Consider the following 23,164-nt stretch of genomic DNA (forward strand, 5'->3'; position numbering starts at 1 on the left):
CTTCAAACTGTCTACACTGATGGGTGAACAGTTTTCCTAAACACACAGATCCTTGCTAGTTCTTACATGTGCCCTCACTTGGAGCCAGTCCTGAAGGGCAGAGTATGCCCTCTGAGCCAGCCACCACCCCTTTGGGGCTTGCTTCTCCGGTGGCCTCACCCACCGGACTCAAGAGGGTGGGCCCACGGCCCTGCAGGTAGCCCTCCTCAGGCCCAAGCACCAGCTCCCAGCACCCTGTCTCTGGCCTCTTCCCTGTGAAACTGCCTCAGCTCCCATATGACCTGGAACTCCCAAACCTTCTGCAGAGGGAGAATGGGTGCCCATCCTGCCCCCCAGTGCCACTTCAACAGTGGGGTGTCCCTGATGGCCCCACCAGAGTCTCAAATGGGTTTAGAAGGAAGCTCTTTCCAACCTTTCCCCATGTGCACCCCGCTCTGAATGTCATTCATTGTAAGCCTCACTGCTGGTCTTGAAACTGCCCTTCCTGGGCTCCTCTGCACCATCTCTGTGCTCAGGGCGCCTCCCTCTGACCTGGGCAGTCAAACACTGGTTTCAGCCTGCCCCTCCTGTGGCTGCCAGTCCACCCTCCCACGGCCCAGCTGTGCTGTCACTCCTGATGCTGCTTCAGCACCTGACAGGTGGGCCGGAGGTGGTGGCCACCAGCGAGCATATGGAAGGGTGGCACCGATCTGTCTTAAAAGAGGGAACAAGAAGGTGAATAACTAAGCCTGGGACTTTGCTTTGGGCAGGGTTAAGTTGGAGAAGATGAGAAAAAGCAGCACCCTCCGTGATTAGGTTACACCCCAATGAAAAGGAGCTTAGTAGGGCCTTTCCTCTGCCCAGCAGCCTGGCAACACCCTGTGCACCCCAGTACCACCTCCCTGGGAAACTGCTGTCTTTTTGTGCTCCACTTAATGTTGGCACCTGGAGACAAAGCTCAGCTTGCTCGCAGCCCGTCAGAAGGCAGCGCTGTGTGCTCCCAGGGGAAAGCTGGGCCTTGGGAGCTAAACCCATGTGGCCACCTCGAAGCCTGGCACTCCAACCTGCCCGCGTGCTCAGAGCCACCTGGCAGCTGCGGCTCCCTGGGGGGCAGCGAGGGCACCGAGCACAAGCCTGTGTTCATCCGTCAACTGTTTCTCAAGTGAAACCAAAGTATGTCCTCCCAGTGAGATCACCCCCTGGGATGTTCACAAAAGCTAGAACAGAGGCCTGAATAGTCAGGATCCGGGTAACTCAGACGACATTAAGAGGGAAAACTGCAGCGATGGCTTCTTTAATAAACATGGCGTAGTCACATGCACAGTGCCAGGTGATGTACTAAAAGGCGCAACACACAGAGCAAGCGGCGAAACCAAGCCTAAACAACACGTAATAGAAACTCGACTTTCTGTTGGGATTCATATAAAACATTACAAAATACTCCTGCCCCCAATTTTTACATCACGAAAGTGAACTAAAACCTTAGAATGAGGCGGTTTTACAGACGTATTCGAATACAAATACATACAGCGCAGCTGCGTTCAGGGTCCACTTCCTGCGGCCTGGGGGCTCCAGGCCGGGTCGGTGACCGCTGGCGTGCTCCACGCTGCAGGACGCCCTTGGGGAGCCCGCCTCTGCCTGGAACCTCCATCCACGTCTCAGGTGGCAGGCGGGGCCCAGCGCCTGCTGTGACCCTGTGGGGTGGGTGGCACGCGCAGCTCAGCACCCCCTCCCCTCCCTATGGCGGGCAGGCGGTAGTGCTTCACGTCAGGCGTCGTGTCCTTCCACGCGTCTGCCTGGTGAGGGAAGCGGCAGACATTCAGTGGGGGCCACGAGGGCTGTAGGAGCGGCCACTGAGGGAGCTAGTGAGGTGGCTACCTTCTGGCTGGCGCCCACACACTTCAGGGGCCTCAGCACCGGGACCTTCCGGCTCCCTCCCGGAGCGAACACCGACTGCAGCACTGGGCTGGAGTATGACAGCTTAGTCACGCCTGGGAGCTTCAGTTTGGGGAGTTCTGTCAGGCAGGCTGGTCCTTGTCTCTTGGGACGGTCCCCCTCTTGCTTTAGGGGCTGTTGCTTGAAACAAAACACAGGTCAGCTGAGCCACCACGGTGTCTCCTCCATGGAAAGAAGGAAGATCAAAGGAGGCCCTTTTGTGCCACTTCTGCCTAACAGTTCCTGGACCTTGAGTGCCCCAGCCACCAGAAGGGACGTGACCGCTCACTAGAGTCCCACAGCGGAAGGCAAAGGCTCAGCACTTCAGGCCCCATGCTAAGCCCAGCCCTGGGTTGCCCCCTGGGCCTGGCTGGACCGCCTGTGGTGGGCACACTGTGACAGCACGTGCAGTACCCCAAGGGCCCAGGCCAGGGGACACCTCCTGCTCTGACTTCCCGAGGTCGGCCAAATCCGCCTGCTGCCTGCTTCTGTGCAGCTGGGGAGCTAAGAATGGTTTTACCATTCTTAGTAGTTGAAAGTTTTTTCATGGCATGTGAAAATTACATGAGATTGAAATTTCAGTGTCCACCGTTTTATTGACACAGCCACATTGTGGTTGATGTACTGTCCATGACATGGGCCCACAGCAGAGTGGGCGGTTGTGACAAAGCTTCTGGCCCGCAAAGCCCAGAATGCTCAGTCCGTGGCCCTTCCAGACAAGCGTGGGCCTAGGCTCCGACTGCAGCTGAGGCTTTGGTGGGGACCGGCAGGAGTGACGGGGGACAAACCTGACTAGCTGGCAGGGGAGGCTGAGCAGGGACAGCAGTTGGGGAGCAAACTGCTCAGGGCGGCTCAGGCCAGGGGAGGGGTGTCCGTATTTGAATAGCGGAAGAGGAGCTAGCTGCCTGTGCCTTTGGGGGAAGGCGAGGGGGGCAAGTTTGGGGGAAAAGACTGGGAGATCAGGTTTGAACAAGTTTGCCCTTTAGAAACACCAGTGGAGCCTTCACGCAGACGTATGAGCCTAGATTTCTGGAAAGCAGCCTGGCAGCAGACGCATCTGCTTCCTCAGTAGTGAGACTCAATAACTATTGGGACGAAGGAAAAATGAATGCTAGAAGGGCACAGTTATCCCAGTTTGCTGTCTCCAGGACTGTCACGGCGGTGGGACTGAGGACACGCTGCGTGCAAAGAAAGGTGAGGATGTTGCCAAATGAAGCCATCGTCTCTAAACCCACATGTGTGAGGCCATCTCTGGTGGGACAGAGTGCTTATCTGGGGCCTGCTAGGCTCATGGCGTGCCAGCCGAGCAGGCAGCACGCACTGCCGGGACTTGTCACTGGCTAGCTGGCACTTGGGACTGTGTTTAGTGTCTCTGTGCCCCTGCTAGGGTCCGTCTGAGGATACAGGAGGTGACATCTGTGAGGCGCATTGGCACAGAACCTGCACCTGTGCTGGAAGAACCCCACTCCCCTCGTCCGGCCTGCTCCCATGGCCTGTTGTCCTTGACCCTCAGTGAGTGAGTGGAAATGGGGGGGGGCAGGCAGAGCCAGGCTCCCTGCGTCCTAACACCTGGGGACGCGTCTGGCGTGGTGTCAGGCCTAGGCCCTCACAGGTGGTGTCCTAATCAGAGTCACAGGCCATCTGAGGGCGTCCCACCTGGCTGTAACCCCTTGTCCAGCTGATTGATTCAGTCAGTACCTGCTTTCTGCCCTCCTTTGAAATCCACCACCTGTTACCGAGTGGTTCTGGTGCCTCAGGGCACTCTGGGAAGAAAGCTTTTCCATGGCTGCCCAGAGCCTGCCTCTCAGTTGCCCTAAAGACGGGGAGGAAAAGAGAATGGGACATCTCTGAGAACCCACAACACCACTGCTTGCTTGCTTTGTCTCCAAGTTTGTCTGTTATGTGCGTTGTCACCTCTTCCTTTCCACATGACCTACTATGAGGAACCCTTTCCTTCTCTGTCTCAGCCTGACGGTCTCGGCCGGGAGCAGAGGGCTTGTGGACCGCGGGCACAGCCCTGCCACAGGCCTGCTCCCCTGCTCAGTGACCTGGGGTTTGGGTCAGATGTCACCTTCCCGGTCACACACACAGAGGCGCCCTCAGGGCATTTACTTCCAATGCCAGGTGCCCCCAGCGTGCTCTCAAACCTCACTGTGAGTCCACCCGTTCACACTTAACGACCGGAGCAAAGTCACGCCCTGCATGCAGCCCCAGAGCCCTCGCCATGCGCTGCCTGTCCTGCCGTGGGGCCACCAGCTGCCTCCTTTGGGGAGGGGACACCAGAAAAGGGTGAGGTGTGTGTTCCGAGAGGCACCGCCCAGTACAGGACCAACGGAGCTGTTCCCACACCCGCCAGACACGCACGGGCCAGGGCGCCTGGCCTGCCTACCTCTGTCCTCGGAAGCAGGGGTGCCACAGGGCCTGCTGGGCCGTGGCTCTCTCATCAGGGTCGTAGGTCACCATTGCGTGCAGGAGGGAGAGGCATTGCGGGGACAAACTGGCTGTCAGTAGAGGTATTCCTGACCCCTTTTTAAAAGGAAAATCAAAACTCATAGCTCTCGACCTGTATTAAAAGCCCAATGACAATAAACAATCATGCCACTATGCAAGTGGGTCGCCATCATGACTCTACAGGGACCTGTGGGGGACGGTTTGTGATCTAAAGGGGGTGGGACTGCAGTTGTCCAAACCCATAGAACGGACAACACACAAGTGGGCCCTCACAGAAAAGGGACTTGGGGGGATGATGACGTACGTGTCAGTGCAGGTTCTGGTGCCGAGGCTGGTGGGGGGCTGTGTGGGGCCAGGCGGCTTACAGGGGACCTGTACTTTCCGCTCAGTTTTGCTATGAGCCTAAAACTGCTCTAAAATAAAGGCTATTTTTAAAAAGGGGGGTGTATGTGAAGTCTATTATGATATAAATAAAAGGAAACGATTTTTCCTCAAAAGGACTAATATCACATTCCCACCAGAGAAGAATGAAATAAAATTTTAAAAAAGAAAGAATCCAAAATAGTTACCTGCCCACCCCCTTCAGCTCACAGGGCCCTCCCTTGGAAGCCCCCACTGCCCGGCCTCAGCTCCATCTCTGACCAGAACAAAAGCCAGGGGAGTCCTAGTCAGGTGTCTATATGGCCAGCAGTGCGGGTGGCCAGGGCAGAAAGCCCTCACTGCCGGAGCCTGTGCCTGGAACCAAAGGCCTCTAAGTCCTGTGTAAGTATTCCGGTGACAAAAGCGGACTGCCCGGCCCTCAGCAAGGTGGTAAGAGCTCTCATGATGCTAAGGGACAGCACCCCCAGGCCCTCAGGGTGCCCCAACAAACTGTAGCCCCTTCAGTGGCAGTGGGGACCCAAGTGGACTAAGGGGCTGCAAGGGTGACAGAAGCACCGCCTGGCCCCGCCCACCCTCGGTTCCCTTCTGCCATCAGCCCCAGCAGGGGGACAAGTCTACATGGGACTCTTGAGAGCACAGGTACTTACTGTTTGAACTTGGTGAGCGTCTTCTCAGCAGGTGTGCCGATGATGTCATGGATTTTTGAGATCTGGTCCAGCTCATTGGCACCAGGGAAGAGGGGCTGCAGACTGGAAGGGTGTGACAAGGGGCTGTGGTTAGGACAGGCCCCTTCATCCTGGCCGGCTCTTCACCTTAAAGTCCTTTAACACCTTTCCAAGTTAATTCAAGGGGTTTTGTTTCAGCACTTGAGAAAGGACTGTCTGTTGGCACTTTTAGCTTCAGTGAAACTGCCACTCAGTTTCTAAAAATAACAAAGTCAATTATCAAGACGAATGATCCAGAATCCAAAGCAGGCGTGTCCTGAGTGAGCACACGTCTGGTTCACGAGGCAGGCAGCCCAGCGGGTAGGAGCGGCCCACCTGGCGCCTGCCTAGCCGGGCTCTCACATTTGGATGCACGTCACCCCATCCTAAGGATCCACGGTGAGCAGGAGGGTGCTGCCTCACCCCCTGCATGAGCTCCTTCAACCTGACACACCACTCCCCTCCCCGCGTCTCCCTAGGCCCTGCTCCGTCCAGTGCTGAAGCCGAGGCTGGGGGTGTGGGGGTTGGGAGGATGGCGAGGACTGGGTCTCTAGAGTCCGGCTGTGCCAGGAGGTGGCTCACCCTCACACCTCGGTAGACTGTACCTCTTAGGGTAGGCCCCAGGGGCCGCCTGCTCACCCCTCCCATGGTGGGCCCCATGGGTGGCAGTAAGCATGTGTCTATTCGGTTCCTGAACTCAGTCATCAGTCGTTTCACTGATGAAGCCACATGAAGAGCCCACTGGCCCAGGCCCAGGCGTGTCGGGAGGAGAGCAGTAACTGGTGGTGTTCTGTTCTCCAGGATCAGCAAGCAAGGAAAAGTGTTTGACAAAAAGTCCATTTTCTGTGAAGTCACACCCAACCACAGCACCAGCTGACTGTAAGATCTGCAGTGTAAAGGCAGGGCCTGGCGTGAACCCACGCTGTGCGACTGCCTGAGGACACGGGGCTGGCCTCGGCTCTACCTGGCAATCTCGAAGAACACACAGCCGGCGCTCCACATGTCCATTCTGGAGCTGTAGAACCCATCGGTGAGCAGACACTCGGGGGCCCGGTACCAGCGCGTGCAGATGTATTCTGTGTACGGCTGCTTGGAATAGACACTCCGGCAGGACCCAAAGTCCCCTAATTTCAGGACATCCTGCTGCTAGCGGGGAGAAAAGAGGTACAAAGGATATCTCATCGAGCAGTTGTTGTAATACAAGACATTTCAAGTATTTATGCACTAACAGGAAAATTACTAGCACCTAAACTAGCTCATAAAGTACCATTACTGGCTTTGTAAACACCTGTGGGTGTTTCCAACAGGAGGAAATGGCCTTTCTAGTCAGTGGCACATGTTTATGAATATCCTGGCTGTTTTACATATGTTTCCAAATGTCTGCAGATCCTGCAAAGTTTTAAGCCACAGTGTGTGAGTCTACAAATGAACTATGCACGGCAGCCACATGCCCTGCTCTGCCTCACTCTGCCCACTGCCACTCGGGGCTGGCTCACACCCGTGAGCTCTTTGGAGCAAGTCAGACCAGGGAAACGGGCTTCCGGATATTTCTTCCATTTTCTTTACCCCTCCAATTCAGGTAACAAAATACAGGTTGTCAGTGACTTTGAAGCGTCTGGCACCGACAGCCACAGCAAAAGACAAAGACAGCACGTCTCCGAAAACAGTCAAGAACCCCAGTCCACTGGCCTTGGCCTCTGTCCAGGACGTCACGCTGGGCTCTCAACACAGATTAGGAGGCATGTTAAAAGACAAGAAAAACACGGTCTGAAGAGACGAAGCAAGCATCAGAACCAGACTCAGATATAGCACAGATTTCAGAATTTCAGAAGTATCAGACAGGGCATTTAAAATAACTATGATTAATTTGTTAATTTGCAAGTTCAGATAGGAAATGGCAGAGAGATAAAAACTCGAGGAAAGAATCAAAGGGAAATGCTAGGAATGAAAAAACACTAACAGAAATTTTAAAAAATGACTCTGATGGGCTCATCAATAGACTAAACTCAGCCAAGGAAAGAATCAGGGAGCTGGAAGACATGGCAAGAGAAACTCCCCAAACTGAAGTGCAAAGAGGAAAAGAACATCAGAAGTAGAACAGAACAGCCAAGGACTGTGGGATGATTCCAAAAGGCATGGCACACGCACTACGGCAAGTCCCCAGGTGAGGATGCCGAGTCAAAGAAGCCAGATCAAACAGGAGTCCAGACTACTAATTCCACTTACGGAACATTCTAGCAAATGCAAGCTAATTCTATAATGACAGAAAGTCAGTCACTCTTTGCCTGGGAACAAGGGATGGGGAGGGAAGGAGCACGAAGGGGCAGGAGGACACTTTCGCGGTGATGCTCGTCAACTTGGTTGTGATGGTGGCTCCATGGGTGAATACATGTGCGCAAACTTAGCACGCTGTGCGCTTAGACATGCACTGTGTGAGTGTCTGTGGAGTGACACAGACCTGAGTTCAACTCCGGAGTCCTCCACTTTCATATTCAGAGTGTTAGAACAATAATTTGAATCATGTTTGTATATAGTATGAGAAGGGTGCCTAAGATTATTTTCTTACAGATGTACGGTTACAGTGGTGGCGTTTTTTAAATAAAAAAATTTTCCCAAATTAGGAGAAAAAAATGTATAACCAACATGGTACCCAGATATCTGGGACTGAAAGCATACCCAGTGAAAAGTTTTTATATTCTACCTTTATTCTGATATCAAGTTTTCATAGAAAAGTCCTTACCTTTATTAATATATTTTCTGGTTTTACATCTCTGTGAAATATTCCATTTCTGCATTCAATATAGAAGAAAGGATAGAATTAATTGTACCTCATTCATTCAAATTCTCGCATTTGTACCGACTGTGAATACATTTTATTAGAGAGCACACCTGTGCATATGATCGAGGGATCTGCATAGCTGGTACATATAGTGCATAATTTTTTTTTCTGGTAATGGGTGTCTTCTCCCTGTGAATGAAGGAAATAGCCAAACATGGTTACCAATGGTACTTAGCTGCTTTTCTGAAATCAAAAACAGAATCATATTTAATGATGTATGAACATCTAACTTCCTCTGTGAAAAATAATCTGAAGTAGTTTTATAAGCAATATGAACCATACCTAAAAGTATACCACTTAGAACTCTACGTACTGGCATGGTTCCGCCTGAAATCACACAGTGCACGCGTTCCGGTCGCAGTGAGGAAGTACAGGCAGCTTGGTCTGACAGACCTTACTCCGGCCTGGGCCTTCCCCAGGGCACCCCCTTCAAACCGCTGATTCTGAAACATCAGGGTCACCTGTAAATCCAGTGTTTCCCTCCTTCCGTCTACATGGATTTCCATTTTAAAGGGGGTAGACCCCAGTTCAACAGAAGTACCCTGTTTTAACCCAAGAAGACATCACAGCCCACTCTTCTCTGACAAAAAGCAGCGATCCTCTGGCGCCTGCTGAGCACTCTGCACCTACACCTTCCCTCCTGCAGCTCTGGACCACGTCCTAACACTTCCCACAGCGCAGCATCACTCATCCTTGTTCCAGGTGTCATATCTCGCTTGATTTTAATTTCAAAGGTGTGTGTTTTAAGCTATCAAGTTTTAAATCTGTAAAATAACCATTCTCATCTGACAATTCTGAAAAACCACTTCCGCTGCATGAGCTTATATCCCCTTTGATATTGCTGGTCCTGCATTTCTCGGATGCCTTCAGTTCCCAGTGTAGAGGCCCTCCTCAGGGGCCCCCCTTCCTTTCCTCCTGGGTACCCCCAACCCTTCCACAGCCCTGAGGGTAAGGCCTAGGCACGCTCCCCTCCCCCTCCGTGAGCATCCTACCTGAGGAGGAGAAGCCACTGAGGGAGCCAGGCACCCTTGTCTTTTTTAGCTATCCTGACCAAGTTGGTTATTCCAAGTTAATTTTCACCAAGTATTCTCATCAAGAAGATTCTAAAGAATGTCACATACGATACTAGTAATGTAAAAATGTTTAAGTGAACACAATGATAAACTATGGCATTCCTTCTCAGTACTCACTGAAAGAATATGGCTGCCAGTGTAGCCTGCGCTGTAACAGAATATCCAGTACACACTCCCGTCCCACCAGAGCCCTGTCCCCAGGCCTGTGCCTGGCTTTGCTGCCCAGGCTCAGAGGTCCCCCCGGCACAGCCAAATGGCCCATTGTCTACGTCTTGGCCCAGAGGCTGTGCCCTATGGCACCACGTGTGTACACCTGCCATCGGCACTTTCCAAAGGAGAACCCTGCTTTATGGCACTACTCTGAAAGAGTTTAGAGACCTCGAATGGCAGAAGCGAGCAGGTGGGAGGTCAGGCTCAGTGTGGAGCCTAGGCCATCAGCAGACCCTCCCTCACCCTCCAGGACAACACTCAAGGACGGTGAAGCTGCTCTGTGAAGCTGGCTCATTGTAGGCAAGTGCTGTAACTTCTGTGAAATTCAATTTCTTCACTTCTAAGATGGAGTTGAGCTCCACCATAAACTACAGAATAATAATAATAGCAATCAATGTTTATTGAAGGCTGAGAGCCAGGCACTGCTCTAAACACTTTACACGAGGTGTGATCAAACAATACAGTGAATGTTTACATTTAAAAAAATTTATTACAGTAAGACACATTGCCATAAATCCCCCTCAAAATACCCCCCCTCACTTTGAACACACTTAAATCCTCGTTCTTGCCACTTTCTGAAGCAGTTCCGGAAATCTTCTTTCGTGAGTGCCTTTAGTTACGCTGTCGTGGCTGCCTCCATATCTTGAATCATTTGGGGAAGAGGCAGAAGTCACACGGTGCCAGATCTGGTGAATAAGGTGGATGAGGACACACTGCAATGTTTTTGACAGAAATTGCCGTACCAGAAGCGATGCGTGACACGGAGCGTTGTCACGATGGAGGATGATTTCCGGCACTTTAAAACACATCTCCTCTCAACCACAGCTCATACCTGACTGACTGCACAGAACAAGTTGAAACTTGCCACACATGTTACTAAGGTTTGACGCCCCGCTTCCCATATTGAAGATCCCTGCCTTTCTGTTGGGTGGCACTGGGCAGTAGCATTCACCCATAAGTTTTGATCACAACAGAAAGGCTCCGTGTCACACATCGCTTCCAGTACAGTAATTTCTGTCAAATAAAAACATTATGGTGTGACCTCATCCACATTATTCACTGGATCTGGCACGACAGCACAACTAAAGACACTGAGGAAACAGGACTTCCAGAACTGCTTCAGAACGTGCCAAGAACAATGGGATGAGAGTGTTCAAAGCGAGGGGGGTATTCTGAGGAGGATTAACGGCAATGTGTCTCTCACTGTCATAAGGTTTTTTTATTTAAACATTCACTGTATTTGTCACACCTCGTATTATTTTATTTAATCCTCACAATGACCCTCTGAGTTAGACACTCTGATTACCCCACTTTTATAGACAGGAAAGGCTCGAAGAGCCTGACCAGGACCCAGCATCATGAAATACACATGGCACCGGACGTGGCTCTGACCCAGTTAGCTGTTCTATAACATGGGATGTTTGTGCTGCACCAACAGGGCCAACCTAGATGGCACCTCCCAGGAGCACCAGTGTTAAAAGTGACAGGATGGTGTCACTGGCTTGGAAGAAAATTCCAGTGACAAAAATGTTATGTCACTCACTCTGAACGACAAAGAGCCTGACTGTAGGGAAAGCAAAGACATCATGACTGCATCAACGTGTTTCAGTGAAGTGTGAAGAATGCTGTAACCAATTCTTTCACTTCAATTTTCCTTTTTACATACGCACAGAAGTGATACAGGGAGACTAACTAGACGTAAAAGAGCTCTTTCAATAAGGATAAAACTAGAATTGCTAAGTGGTAAGAAAGCTGTGTGTCAGAGCTGAATTGGCGGTGTTTTCTTCTTTGTTGACACATAAACAAAGTGGGTGGGACCAGATGAAATATACAGATACAGATGAATCTGGCTGACAGTCACGTTAGGCAGAACAGCCAGCCATAGTGCCCGTAATGAGGCGCATGGCCCGAGCTTTCGTGGACATGAACTGTATGTAATGCGGCGTTTACAGTTAAACCGAGCTTGTTTTACTTTTCCCGACTTGGTTCCTCCCCCAATACCATGGATTTATTTCAGGATGCATGCTCTACCCACAGCCTCTCAAAGCTATAACCCTAAGGTGACAAGGCCAGCACAAAGGACCTGGAACAACCCGCGCTCCAGAAGGCACCTGGTGGCTGGGATTTCTGGTCTGGGCCCCTCTGCTGCCAGTGGAGAGCCTGGGGGGCCAGGGGGCCAAGTGTGCCGAGAGGAGGAGGGGCATAGGCAGAGGTGCCAAGGCAGGATATCGTGTGTCCCGAGGCCGTCAGTGGCGGCCCGCACCTCCTGGGTCCACTTCCCTGGAGGCCTAGCTGAGCTTTCTGCAAGAGGCTAGTGGCGGTTTTACAATAATCTCCTTCCTCTGTGCGTGAACGAGCCGAATGGCACGGCTCCTTGCACTGAAAACGGTCTAACTGCGACACTCAATGTCCAAACACATCATCCAGGCGGACGACTGACACCTGTACCCACAGGGCTACAGGTGGGCTCTAAGAGGACACCAGCGATGGAGCCAACAGGGTCCCCACTGCCAGAGAGCTGGCATTCTAGTGGGGACAGTCGGACCAACAATGGAGCAGCAGATCTATGTCAGGGAGAGTGCGTGAGAATAAGAGACAAGACAGGGATGCAGACGGAGGATGGGAAGGCGAGGTGCAGGAGCCAGCACTCCCTGGTGCCACAGGGGAGCCGGCCATGGAGGAGGGCACCACGAACAGGATTCGCCAAAGCAAAGTAAGTTGACACCATTAAAAAAGAGAGCAGGACCAGCTACAACACAGAAAAACAGCAGGCACCTCTAATCGGTCTACACAGTCCTGACGTCCGGACTGCGGACGGCGTAGGCAGTCCTGCCTCCACCCCGCCTCACGCACGCTGACAGGCGGCCTGGAAATTCTTCCAAAGTGATTGGCGGGCTCAGCACCATCTCCGTCTGTCTCCCCAACGGCACACCCGCAGACGCGTCCCAACCCTGCCTACCATGCCAGACTTGAAAGCCAAATGACATTCTTCAGGTTGTGCTGGAGGTGGGTGTTCCCGATGTGCTTTGGGTCCTACTATGTCGCACCACTCATGACCGATGGTTTGGGCCCAAGTCCTGGGGGCCGGTGAGAGGAGGGAACAACACCCACTCCGAGGGCGCAGATCACGGCGGAGGCAGCGTTCGACCCAGGTGGCCATGGCCATGGTGTGGGTCTAGAGCTGGGGCTGTGGCAGCCTCGGTCTCCCTGTCCCTACTTCCTAGAAGCTAAGCCTGGAGTCTGTGTTTTCAGTCCTCCCTGTCCGCTCCCCAGGCCACCAAAGGGGTAATAAAAGGGGTAATCAAACCCCTTTGGTCAAAATGTGGAAACAGAGGCTGCTGTCTGCAAGTAGTGGGACCACCGCCACCCCCTTGGGCCCGTTAGTCTCTGAGATGCAACCAGAGAAGTCCTCAAGCTGGCGCTGGGCCTGGGGCTGTCTGTCATCTGAGAGGACACGACAGAAATTACGAGTGACTATTTGGAAGCTTGTACAGCAATTCAGCATTGCTGTGACATCCAAGCGCAACGGCCATTTCTCTGGTAATCAACCTTTCTTGTCTTTTACAAATGTTCTGGCCCACAACAGATTAGGAAAACAAAACAAACGAAACCTGGTCTTTCACTGTTGATACACTCACTGGTCTCAACACCAATCGAAAGACACCTTTCCCTGCCTTAAACCCCTCTAATGGCTTCCTAAGGAGTTCAGAATAACCTGAACTTTTCCCAGGCCCTGTGAGCCCAGTGGCCCACACCTACCTCCCTTCCTCCAGCTCTCCTTGTGCTCTGGCCACAGTGGCCTCTTACCCCATGGTGGCCGCGGGGCTTTGGCACGAGCTGTCCCTCTGTCTAGAATACTCTGTCCTCATCACTCTCTAACACTCATGGCCCTGTGTGGAATCCTTGATCCTTTGTTTTCCGGTCTCTCTCTCCTCATCAGAGTGTGAGCTCCATATGGCTGGGAACCGTCTGTCAGGTTCCCCACTGTGTCCCCACCTTGCAAACAGCCCATGGCAGGTAACAGTGAGTGGGACATCCCCTCCTGCATTTGTCCAATTCTACCGCTTTCTCGTGAGCCTGTACTGCTCTAGCCCACGACACCTCTGCCTCCCCTGACACCTACAGGACAAGGAGAACACTAGCCCAAGCTATTCATTTTCTCTCATGATTTTACTTTCATATACACCAGCCTATACACTCTGCTTTCAAAAAGTGCATCGTCTATGCTTCTGCTTTACCTTCACCAGACCCTGAAAAGTGCTGTGCACGTACGGGAACAACTCAGCAAAGACTGTAGGATCATTCTCTCATTGCATGCACTGGTTCTTCGTTATATGCCAGTGCTAGGCAATATTCTGATGGACCAAGAGAGCAGTAATTGAGTGAAATGAATTCTTATTCTAATAGAAGAGGCTTCGGTGATTGATTTGGTTTTCAGTAAGTCAGCATCACCAGCAAGAACAAATAATTAGTATCTGTTCATCTGAGGCACTGGCTGGGGCCAGACGTGGAGGCCCCGGGGAGCGACAGGGCATAACGGTTAAGGTTTCAGGGTCAGACTTGAGTTTAAGTTCTGGCTCTGCTATTTAGGAACAACTTAACTTTGGGTCATTACTTAACCTTCAAGCCTCACTTTCCTCATCTGTAAAAGGGGGTGATAATAACAGTGCCAACCACTCAGGCTGACAAGAGGCAGCATGTGTGGTGCGGAACATGCACTCGGTGCCTTCAAACCCCAGTTCTACCACTTATGAAGTACAGAATCTGGGCAAGTTACTATCTCTCTGTGCCTCAATTTCTTCATCTTTAAAATGGGGACAGTGACAGTATCTGCCGGCTAGGGCTGTTGTGAGGGTAAAATGAGTTAATTCCTATGAAGTGCTATGAACAGTGCCTGGCATGTGCCCAGCATTTAGGAAGTGTCAGCTGTCACCATCGTCACTGTATTTCTTTAGTTCTAAGACAGACAGACTTTTTTCTTTTCACAGTCTAACAATTCTGAAATCAGGATGCAGAGTCCAATATTTAATATGTTATAATCAGTGTCAGCGTTTTCCCCACATTTTAACATCTCGGAAACGACGATGCCACCTACCACTGACAGCATCTCAGACTCAGTGCACTGAGCACACGCCTGGCCTGTGGACGACACGCAGCATTTATGTAACGGACAAATGTCCACTGATCTCTAATATCAGAGTCTGTTTACCAGTCTTCCCTGTGGACGTACTGAAAGAAATGGATGCGATTTCTCCAATTATACCATCCCCCCACTACTGAAAATTAGACATGTATTTCTAAACAAAGCTTTTTCAAACGTCTAAACACACAGAAACTTGCCAGAAATTATCCCCTCCTCTTGAGTTTTGAAATATCACACTCTAGGAAGCAACACTCACAATTCTAATACAGGGGTACCTCAGTTTTCAAATGTAATCCGTTCCAGAAGACCGAGTTCTAAAACACTCGGAAACAGCCGACAGGCCTCAGGATCTTGCACTCAGCGGAAGCCGCGTGACATGTTTGACTTCAGAGGTGTGTTCAAACACCGAAGCACTTACTTTTGGGTTTATGGCGTTCATAAACCGAAATGTTCGTCAACGGAGACATTCGAAAACCGAGGTACCACTGTATAAGACACATCTTCCACCAAGAGAACTGTTACAAAACAAAGGAAGTGATTACATAGGTTTATTAAGAAGTAAAATGTTGGCTTAGTGGTAACAGATTATTGTAAGGGAAATGGTAGAGTGCTTTGTTTTGCTTATATCCAGCCCCCTAGCCTGCTGCTCTGTGACACACACACACAGAGGACACTGGACGAGTCTGCATGGGACACGGCGTGGGGACATGTAATCGTGCAGAAATACCTCATTGATGCTAATCAAGTGAGACTCCAGGACAGTGAGTTTACTCCTTAAACATGAATTCCTCCTGTTGTAACCATTTTAAACAGGACTCTTTTATGAACATTTGCTTCACTTTACTACCTTTCCTGTCCATGTTTATGGAGGTGGCGGGGTACCCTACCCACCCACAGTGTGGCTCTGTTCCTCCAGCTTATCTTGGGGACCCGGAGACTTGTGGCCAGCTGCTAAGACCTCTCTCGTGTGTTTTCAGTCTCATGTAGTGTTTATATCCTGAGTCTCCTCCATGATGAGACTGTCACTTGTCACGTTCTGCTACTGTTGGTGTGCCAAGTTCTAGACGTTCCTTCTAAGAGCTCTATTTTTAATAGGTTTTAGATCAAGAGACCAGATAAGTTAGTTAGAAATGTAACTTAAGGGACAGCCCGGTGGCTCAGGTGGTTGGAGCGCCGTTCTCCTAACGCCGAGGTCACCAGTTCGATTCCCACATGGGCCAGTGAGCTGTGCCCTCTACAGATAAGATTGTGAACAACGGCTCTCCCTGAGCTGGGCCACTGTGAGCAGCTGGAGGTCGGAGTGGGCTGCTGTGGGCTGCCAGCAGCCGGCGAGAGCTGCCGTGAGCAGCTGTGAGCGGCCAACGGCCTCAGCCCAGGGGAGCACAAGGCTCATAATACCAGCATGGGCCAGGGAGCTGTATCCTTCACAACTAGACTGAGAAACAACGGTTTGAACCAGAGTGTGTGTGGGGGGGGAAGGCAGAAGAAAGGGGAGGTGAGAAAGAAATGTACTTAAAACAAGATTAAACATGAGGGCTGGCACATTGGCTCAGGCGGTTGGAGCTCCGTGCTCCTAGCGCCAGAGGCTGCTGATTCGATTTCCACATGGGTCAGTGGGCTCTCAACCACAAGGTTGCTGGTTTGACTCCCGCAAGGGATAGTGGGTTGCACCCCCTGCAACTAACAATAGCAACTAGACCTGGAGTTGAACTGCGCCCTCCACAACTACAATTGAAAGGACAACAACCTGACTTGGAAAAAATCCTGGAAGTACACCCTGTTCCCCAATAAAGTCCTGTTCCCCTTCCCCAATAAAATCTTTAAAAAAAAAGATAAACCTGAGTTTACCTGTGAATAAAATACACAAGGTCGGTAACTTATAAGAAATACCATATATTTCCCGATACAAGGCAATCTCCTATTTTCCAAAAAAGTTCCAAAAGCTTTTGGATCCAAAAGTTTTACATCAGTTTTTATGGATGTAGAAAATGTACTAAACATACATATTTTAAACCACATGTAAAATCTATCAATTTGAGGTAAAGCTTTTATCCATTCTCCCGCTTCACAGAAACAATTCTATGTGCCCTCCTCACCTGCACCTTCCACGTCCGTGTCTTCACCACAAGAACAGCCTGTGGATCTGAAAGTTCTCCCTAGCACACCATCTTCAGTTCTTAAATCATGTGTGATGCTGTCACTAAAATTCTATCCCAAGTCCTAGGTGGTCATTCACGTGACATTAAGGAGGGTGGTTTTTCCGTCTATCCGAGAGGCATAATGTGGTCTGTAAAATATAACACTTCTCGTGCTGCTTGCTCATTTGTCCTGACACCTACACAACCGTGAGGTCACACGCCCAGGGGCATCTGCTAAATGTGGGCTGACCATCTGCCTCCTTTCCTCCAGTTCCCTCAGGTGACCTCTGTAAGCCTCCAAAACCTGGCTGAAAGAGGTCCGCCCAGGCCATGGTGCTTTCTAAAACAGCGCCTCATTGTTCAAAAGAAAGTCAAGAATGAGCAGCCTGTAATAGGGAGTCTTTGTTAGGAGGGTCCCTCTCATCTGAGGGTTATTTGGGGGAACACCCTGCCTTATTCTGAGGCATGGAACAGAATGCCCATCAGCAGCTGAGCCCGGGAGGACAGTGACCCTTGGAGTGGGACAAACCTGCGTGCACAGTCCCTGCCATGGGGACCCACAATGAGGAGGGCCTGAGCTGGTCCTGTCCTCTGCACCGTCCTCATCCATGTCACGGGCCAGTCTGATGGCCTGGTGTCTCTGCTTCTTGCAGCTATGTTCCGAGAGGACGAGATTGCCAGAAAACTCCCTCCCAAGGTGACGAAGCCTGGCACTGCGTGCTTGTATACAACTACTATACTGCAGGAACTGAGTATTCTGAGAACTGAAAGTATGTATTAACCACAAGCTTTAAAAGATCGTCTTAGGTTAGCTTTCAAATTATTCTACGTACCTCGTATTAGCTCATAAATATTCATGTCCATAAGTTCACAAATTAGTGCAAGAGAACCAGATTTTCTGTCACTGAAGAAGAAAGCAGGTTTTTAAAATGTTTTTCGTTTCTTAAACAGAAAACAATCATATATTTAATTCATTTGTAAACATTTCTAGTAAAAATAAAGCACTCCCACATCAGACAAAGACTGAAGTATAATGATTGAAACAGGAGTTTTAATTTTAAATCAATATTTCAGGTAAAGTTAATTTAAAATAATAGTAAAACCCTACTTTAAGCAAAGATTCTAAAAGCTACTCCGCTTTTTAAAGACATGTATCTTGGAAATATAAACTCTCAGCAGAAAGAAGAAATGAGGCTGGGGACCTGGCTAAGCAAAGAACAAGCAAAGAAAGAGGAATTTAACTCATGCCCATTGGTCGCAATTTTCATTTTAATTTACCTAAATTACTCCCATGTAATTGAGATACATTACAATAGGGCGAGAGAATCCAAAAACCAGTCAGGGAATAGAGAGAAAGGCAAGTGACATCACCCCAGGTGATGTCCAGCCTTGCACAGAGTGGGACAGACACCTCTGGCTGAGCCACCAGATTTCAAACACCCTTGAAAGGATCCCCGAGCCGGGCAGCCTGCGTCACCCCAGACCTGGCTCGGAGTGCCTCTGGGGGAGCTGGAAGCGGTCTCCACTGTCTGTCAGGATGTTAGGAGGCCCATGCGCAATTCTGGGCAAAAGCGCTTTGACAAGTGCATGGAAGCACCTTCCACGCAGGCAGCATTGTGACTGTGACATGCCAACTGCAGGCTCTAGACCCAGCCCAAACTGACGGCTCAGAATACCACAAGCCAGGAGGCCACACAGCTGTAACAAGACAGTTCATTCTGAGTCTGAAACTGCCCAATCCACTGATGAAAATCTGCACGTTTTAGTTGCAGAGACGGCCATTGCCGGCTAGTTAGAAAGGCCCTGCGCGTGCAGCAGGGAGCCTGGCGTGTGCGTCCCCTTCCCAGAGCTCTGCACTGCGCCTGCCACCGACAGGCAGGCGGAGCCAGAGTGCAGGGCACAGCTGCCAGCGCCTGGAGTCCAACTGTGGCCTGCCTTCCTGACTGAAGGTAAACTTTATGAAAACTGTTCAATAATTAGAACAGAAATGAAAACTGCCTCCAAACCATATCAATTACTTTAAAAAGAGCTATATGAGACTGCAGAGATGGCAACTGACCGTGAAAAGTCCCATCCCTGAGATGTGACATGGGTCATAATTCGCACTCCAGGCTTCAGGTGCCAAGAGCTGCCACCATCCTCACCGAAGCCTAACTGAGCTCCTGTAGGAGAGGAGCCATGTCACTTATGTATGCTTCTGTGACATGAGTCACCTAAATGAAGGCATTTCTGCATTAGGAATCAAGTATATATCTGCCCAAATAAATATGTAACTTCAGATCAAATAAAAATTATTAATCTGAGCTACAAAGCAAATATCTAAAATGTCTACAATAGCTTTGTCTCTTAAAAAGAGATTTAATCATTATCATCAAATTCAGATTAATTTCTAAAGTCCCAAATATACTTACAAAACTACTTCATGCAAAGTAAGAATGTTCGGGTGTGGATTCAGGCGCCTCAGTGCTTGTACCTCTCGTAGATTGTTCACTTGCTCAATACTATTATGTAGGTAAAAATAAATAACTAATTTATAGTTTAGGTCAATTTCAAAATTAGAGTTATTAAATCATTATTTGTTATCCATAATCCCAACTGAAAAACTCACAAATATTTCAAGGAAGTTAATCAGGTTTTAGTTCTCTCATTAGTAGTTGAAATTAGGCATATCATATTTCTGCATTACATTATAAAAATCAAGGTTTTTATAGTTTTGGACATATGTTCAAATTTTCCCATCCGACCTCCTGAAAGAATACCTTCGCAGTTTCTTTTAATAAACTTAGACACAGATATTAAAATTTCCTATTAATCAGTTTATGGGACCTAACCAACTGAGCAATGTAAATGCTGTCTAAAAGTATTTTAAACCATCTTTCCCTCATAATAAGACCTAGCCGGACAATCAGCTCTAATGCGTCTTTTGGAGCAAAAATTAATATAAGACCCGGTATTATATTATATTACATAATACCCGGTCTTATATTATAAGACTCAGTCTTATATTACAGTAAAATAAGACCAGGTCTTATATTAACTTCTGCTCCAAAAGACGCATTAGAGCTGATTGTCCGGCTAGGACTTATTTTCGGGGAAACACAGAATTTCCACAAACAGACCCACCCTTCCTTCTTATCGTTACTGTAGGCTCTGCATTGTTTGAATTTCATTCACCTAGTGACAGGTGTTCTCTCAGCAGGTGTGTATGACTGCAGGTTTTTCTGTAAGACCATGCTGCCTAACAATGTTCACATCCAGTATCATGCCAATAGAGACTGATGGCTTGAGGCTGTCACTGCCCTCCAGACAGATTCTTACAAGAGACAGGCCTCCCTCCTGGGGGCAGGCCCACTGGGTCACAACCCGTCAGATGACTCCACCCACCAGGGAATTCTGAAAGGACGTAATGTGGGAATAATCTTGTTTCTTTGAACTGGTGCAACTAACTTTTAACATACGGTATAAAGCTCAGCATTTTGTTTGCTTTTTCTAAGAGTACTCATATACAATAGTATATTATTGTTCTAAATCACATGGCCAAATATTTTAAGTCTCTCACGCCAGCCAACAAACGAAAGCCTGATATGTAAGAAGAGTATGAATAGTCTGAGCGTAGGGATTTTTCTGACTAAAAGTTTTAGGCCCCTGTTTCATTAATATCCCATTTTCCCCTCACACCCAGGATGATATTCAAAATCTTAGCAACTTGTGTGCCATGGTCACGACCAACCAGAAAATACACAGCCCACAATGCTGGAGCAGGGTCCTAAAGGGGGGCCCTGGCATTAGCCCTTTAGATGCTGGAAAGGGGAGTCTGGGCAGTGCGGGGCCAGAGGACAGGCACAGGGTGGGGGTGGGAGCAGCACTCAAGAGGACAGCAGCTATTTACCACCCAGAACATGAGTCTTCCACTACTCTAGCGCCGTCACGAATGGCCATACTGGTGTGGACAGGGCCAGACCACGACCTCACCCGTTCACTACGTTGGCCTAGTACCCACCCCACCACTGCTCCTCACCAGCGCCCGGCCCACAGAACCTAAATGCCTCTAGAACAGCGCTTCCCCCAAATATGTCCCACAGGACATTTTTTTCTCTGGAAAATGTTTTGTGAGAAAATTTCATGCTCATAAAACTTGAGACAGGTTCACTCCAGAGCCAAAATTTACAATTGATATTAAAAGATTTCAAAGACACTGCAAAGTAAACAGTTTACCCTTAAGTGAACCAACATTTCCCAAATTTTGGCGCCCCAGGGCCCTTTCTTACATACTACAGAGTGCGGCGCCATCCCTCAGAACTAGGGCTCCAGAGAAGATCTCACTCCAGACCATCCTTTGACTGACATGATAGAAACAGCTTCTTCTGTTAGGGCAGGGAGATTAATAAAGACACCAATATGGCAAAAGGAAGGTAAAAGACCAAGTAGAACAGTCTTCCAGGGGCACTCAGGCATCTTTCAATCCCTCCCCTGGGGTCTGCACTGGAAGAGGCCACCACAGCTCTTCTCCTTGATCCCACACCTGAGGGGTCCCTGACTCAGGACCAGAATGCCAAAGAACCCCACCTCCACCTGGTGCCTGTCATGCCTCTGCCTGTGACATCTGTAGGTCAGAGCTCTCAACCCGGGGACCTTGTCCCCAAGGGGACATATGACAGTGTCAGGAGACATTCTGAGTTGTCACAGATTGAGGAGCAGGTGATAGTGACATTCAGTGGTGGTAGCCAGAGACAATGCTAAATATCTACGGTGCATAGGCCTTTAACAAGGCCCTACATAAAGGAGTAATCGGGGCCCAGATGGCAGCAGAGCCCAGCGTGAGAACCCTGCTTCAGGTGGAGAGAGCATGAAACCAGTTGGAGCTGGCAACAGTTCTAATTTTTGAACACCCTATCCAAAAAAAGTTAGTTTTTAGAATCAGTAGTAAACAGACATGTCATTCAGACAAACAAATATTCATTCTTCTCATCTTCAATATGAAAACCAGTTATTATACCCTCAAACATATTTTGCTTCTTCTAGAATTATTTTATGCCTCTATAGGCATTCACTCAGAAATAATGAACTTATACAAACATTAGAAAGGCACATTTATCTGGGTATTGCTAGCCTTTGTTCAAATAACAGTGCTTAATAAAATTCAAATCAACTCTGTTCCTTCTTGTAAAAATCCATGAAAAAAAAAAATCTAGAAGTAACCATTTTTCTTTGCCTTGGAGTTGCTTTGAATTTTGTGGTCAGGTGACATTCAGTTTATTTTTTTTTAATGTTCTGCTGGAAACAGAAATTATCATGGAATTGAACACATAGGAATGTAGACAGACTCTGCTTCCAGAAGAAGCAGCAGTAGATGGCATCTACCATGAGTGGATTTTTCTACAACTAGAAAAAAAATTTTCATTACTAGGATTAAGTCTTTAAAAAATAATAATAATAATAAAGATTAATTGTGAAATTTCCACCTTTCGTTTTATTGGAAGGATTTTACAGAAAATAAGTTTATCTAATCCAATCTGTAAGAAGAAAGTCCTCAAGGTGACGAGGAAAAAGAAGTGATTAAACAGACACAGACGGAAAGTAAAGAGATAGAAAAAGTTACTTCATGAAAACAGAAATGAAAAAAAAAAAAGCTGGGGTAGCAATTCTTATACCAGACAAAATAGACTTAAAACGAAGGCTATAACGAGAGACAAAGAAGGACCCAATAATCCCACTTCTGCATATTTATCCAAAGAAACACAAAACACTACTTCAAAGGTGTATGTGCACCCATATGTTCATTGCAGCATTGTTTACATGGCCAAGATGTGGAGGCAGCCTCTGTGTCTGTTGATGGAAGAATGGATAAAGAGGAGGTGGTACGTATATATAATGGAATATTGCTCGGCCAGGGAAGGGAATGGGTCCTTGCCATTTGCAGCGGCATGATGGACCTGGAGGGTATTGTGCTGAGTGGAGTGTCAGACAGAGAAAGACAGATGCAGTGTGATTTTGCTTATATGTGGAATCTAAAAAGCAAACAAACAAAACAGAAACAAACTCATAGATATAGAGAACATTTTGATAGTTGCCAAATGGGAGTTAAGGGTGTAGGTGAAAAGGTGGAAGGGATTAAGAAGTACAAATTGGTTGTTACACAGTAGTCATGGGGATATACAGTAAAGCATAAGGAATATCGTGAATAATATGGTAATAACTATGTGTGGTGCCAGGTGGATACTAGACCAATTAGGGGGATCACGTCTTAAATATATAAATGTCTAACTACTAAGCTGTACACCTGAAATTAATATAGAATGTCAAGTATATTG

The 23,164-nt window shown here is 48.8% G+C and overlaps 1 protein-coding gene across 3 annotated transcripts in view; it reads right to left on the reverse strand.

Moving 5' to 3' along the window:
• Positions 1-1,245: 1,245 nt before the first annotated feature.
• The window catches only part of MOK (MOK protein kinase), a 34,912-nt gene continuing 12,993 nt past the window's right edge, over positions 1,246-23,164 (reverse strand). Inside the window, exons 3-12 of one of the 3 annotated variants that reach the window (XM_081049146.1) lie at positions 19,265-19,354; positions 17,687-17,757; positions 8,340-8,418; positions 8,191-8,239; positions 6,415-6,596; positions 5,394-5,495; positions 4,304-4,477; positions 3,613-3,727; positions 1,858-2,055; positions 1,246-1,775 (exon numbers count right to left, since the gene is read on the reverse strand). In XM_081049146.1, the coding sequence (XP_080905272.1) occupies positions 1,638-1,775; positions 1,858-2,055; positions 3,613-3,727; positions 4,304-4,477; positions 5,394-5,495; positions 6,415-6,596; positions 8,191-8,239; positions 8,340-8,418; positions 17,687-17,757; positions 19,265-19,354 (1,198 nt within the window). In that variant the 3' untranslated portion in view covers positions 1,246-1,637. The remainder of the gene's footprint in view (positions 1,776-1,857; positions 2,056-3,612; positions 3,728-4,303; positions 4,478-5,393; positions 5,496-6,414; positions 6,597-8,190; positions 8,240-8,339; positions 8,419-17,686; positions 17,758-19,264; positions 19,355-23,164) is intronic. The other 2 variants (XM_081049147.1, XM_081049148.1) reach the window with 2 other exon arrangements.

This window comes from Rhinolophus hipposideros, assembly GCF_964194185.1.
Source record: "Rhinolophus hipposideros genome assembly, chromosome: 5".
Classification (NCBI taxonomy): domain Eukaryota; kingdom Metazoa; phylum Chordata; class Mammalia; order Chiroptera; family Rhinolophidae; genus Rhinolophus; species Rhinolophus hipposideros.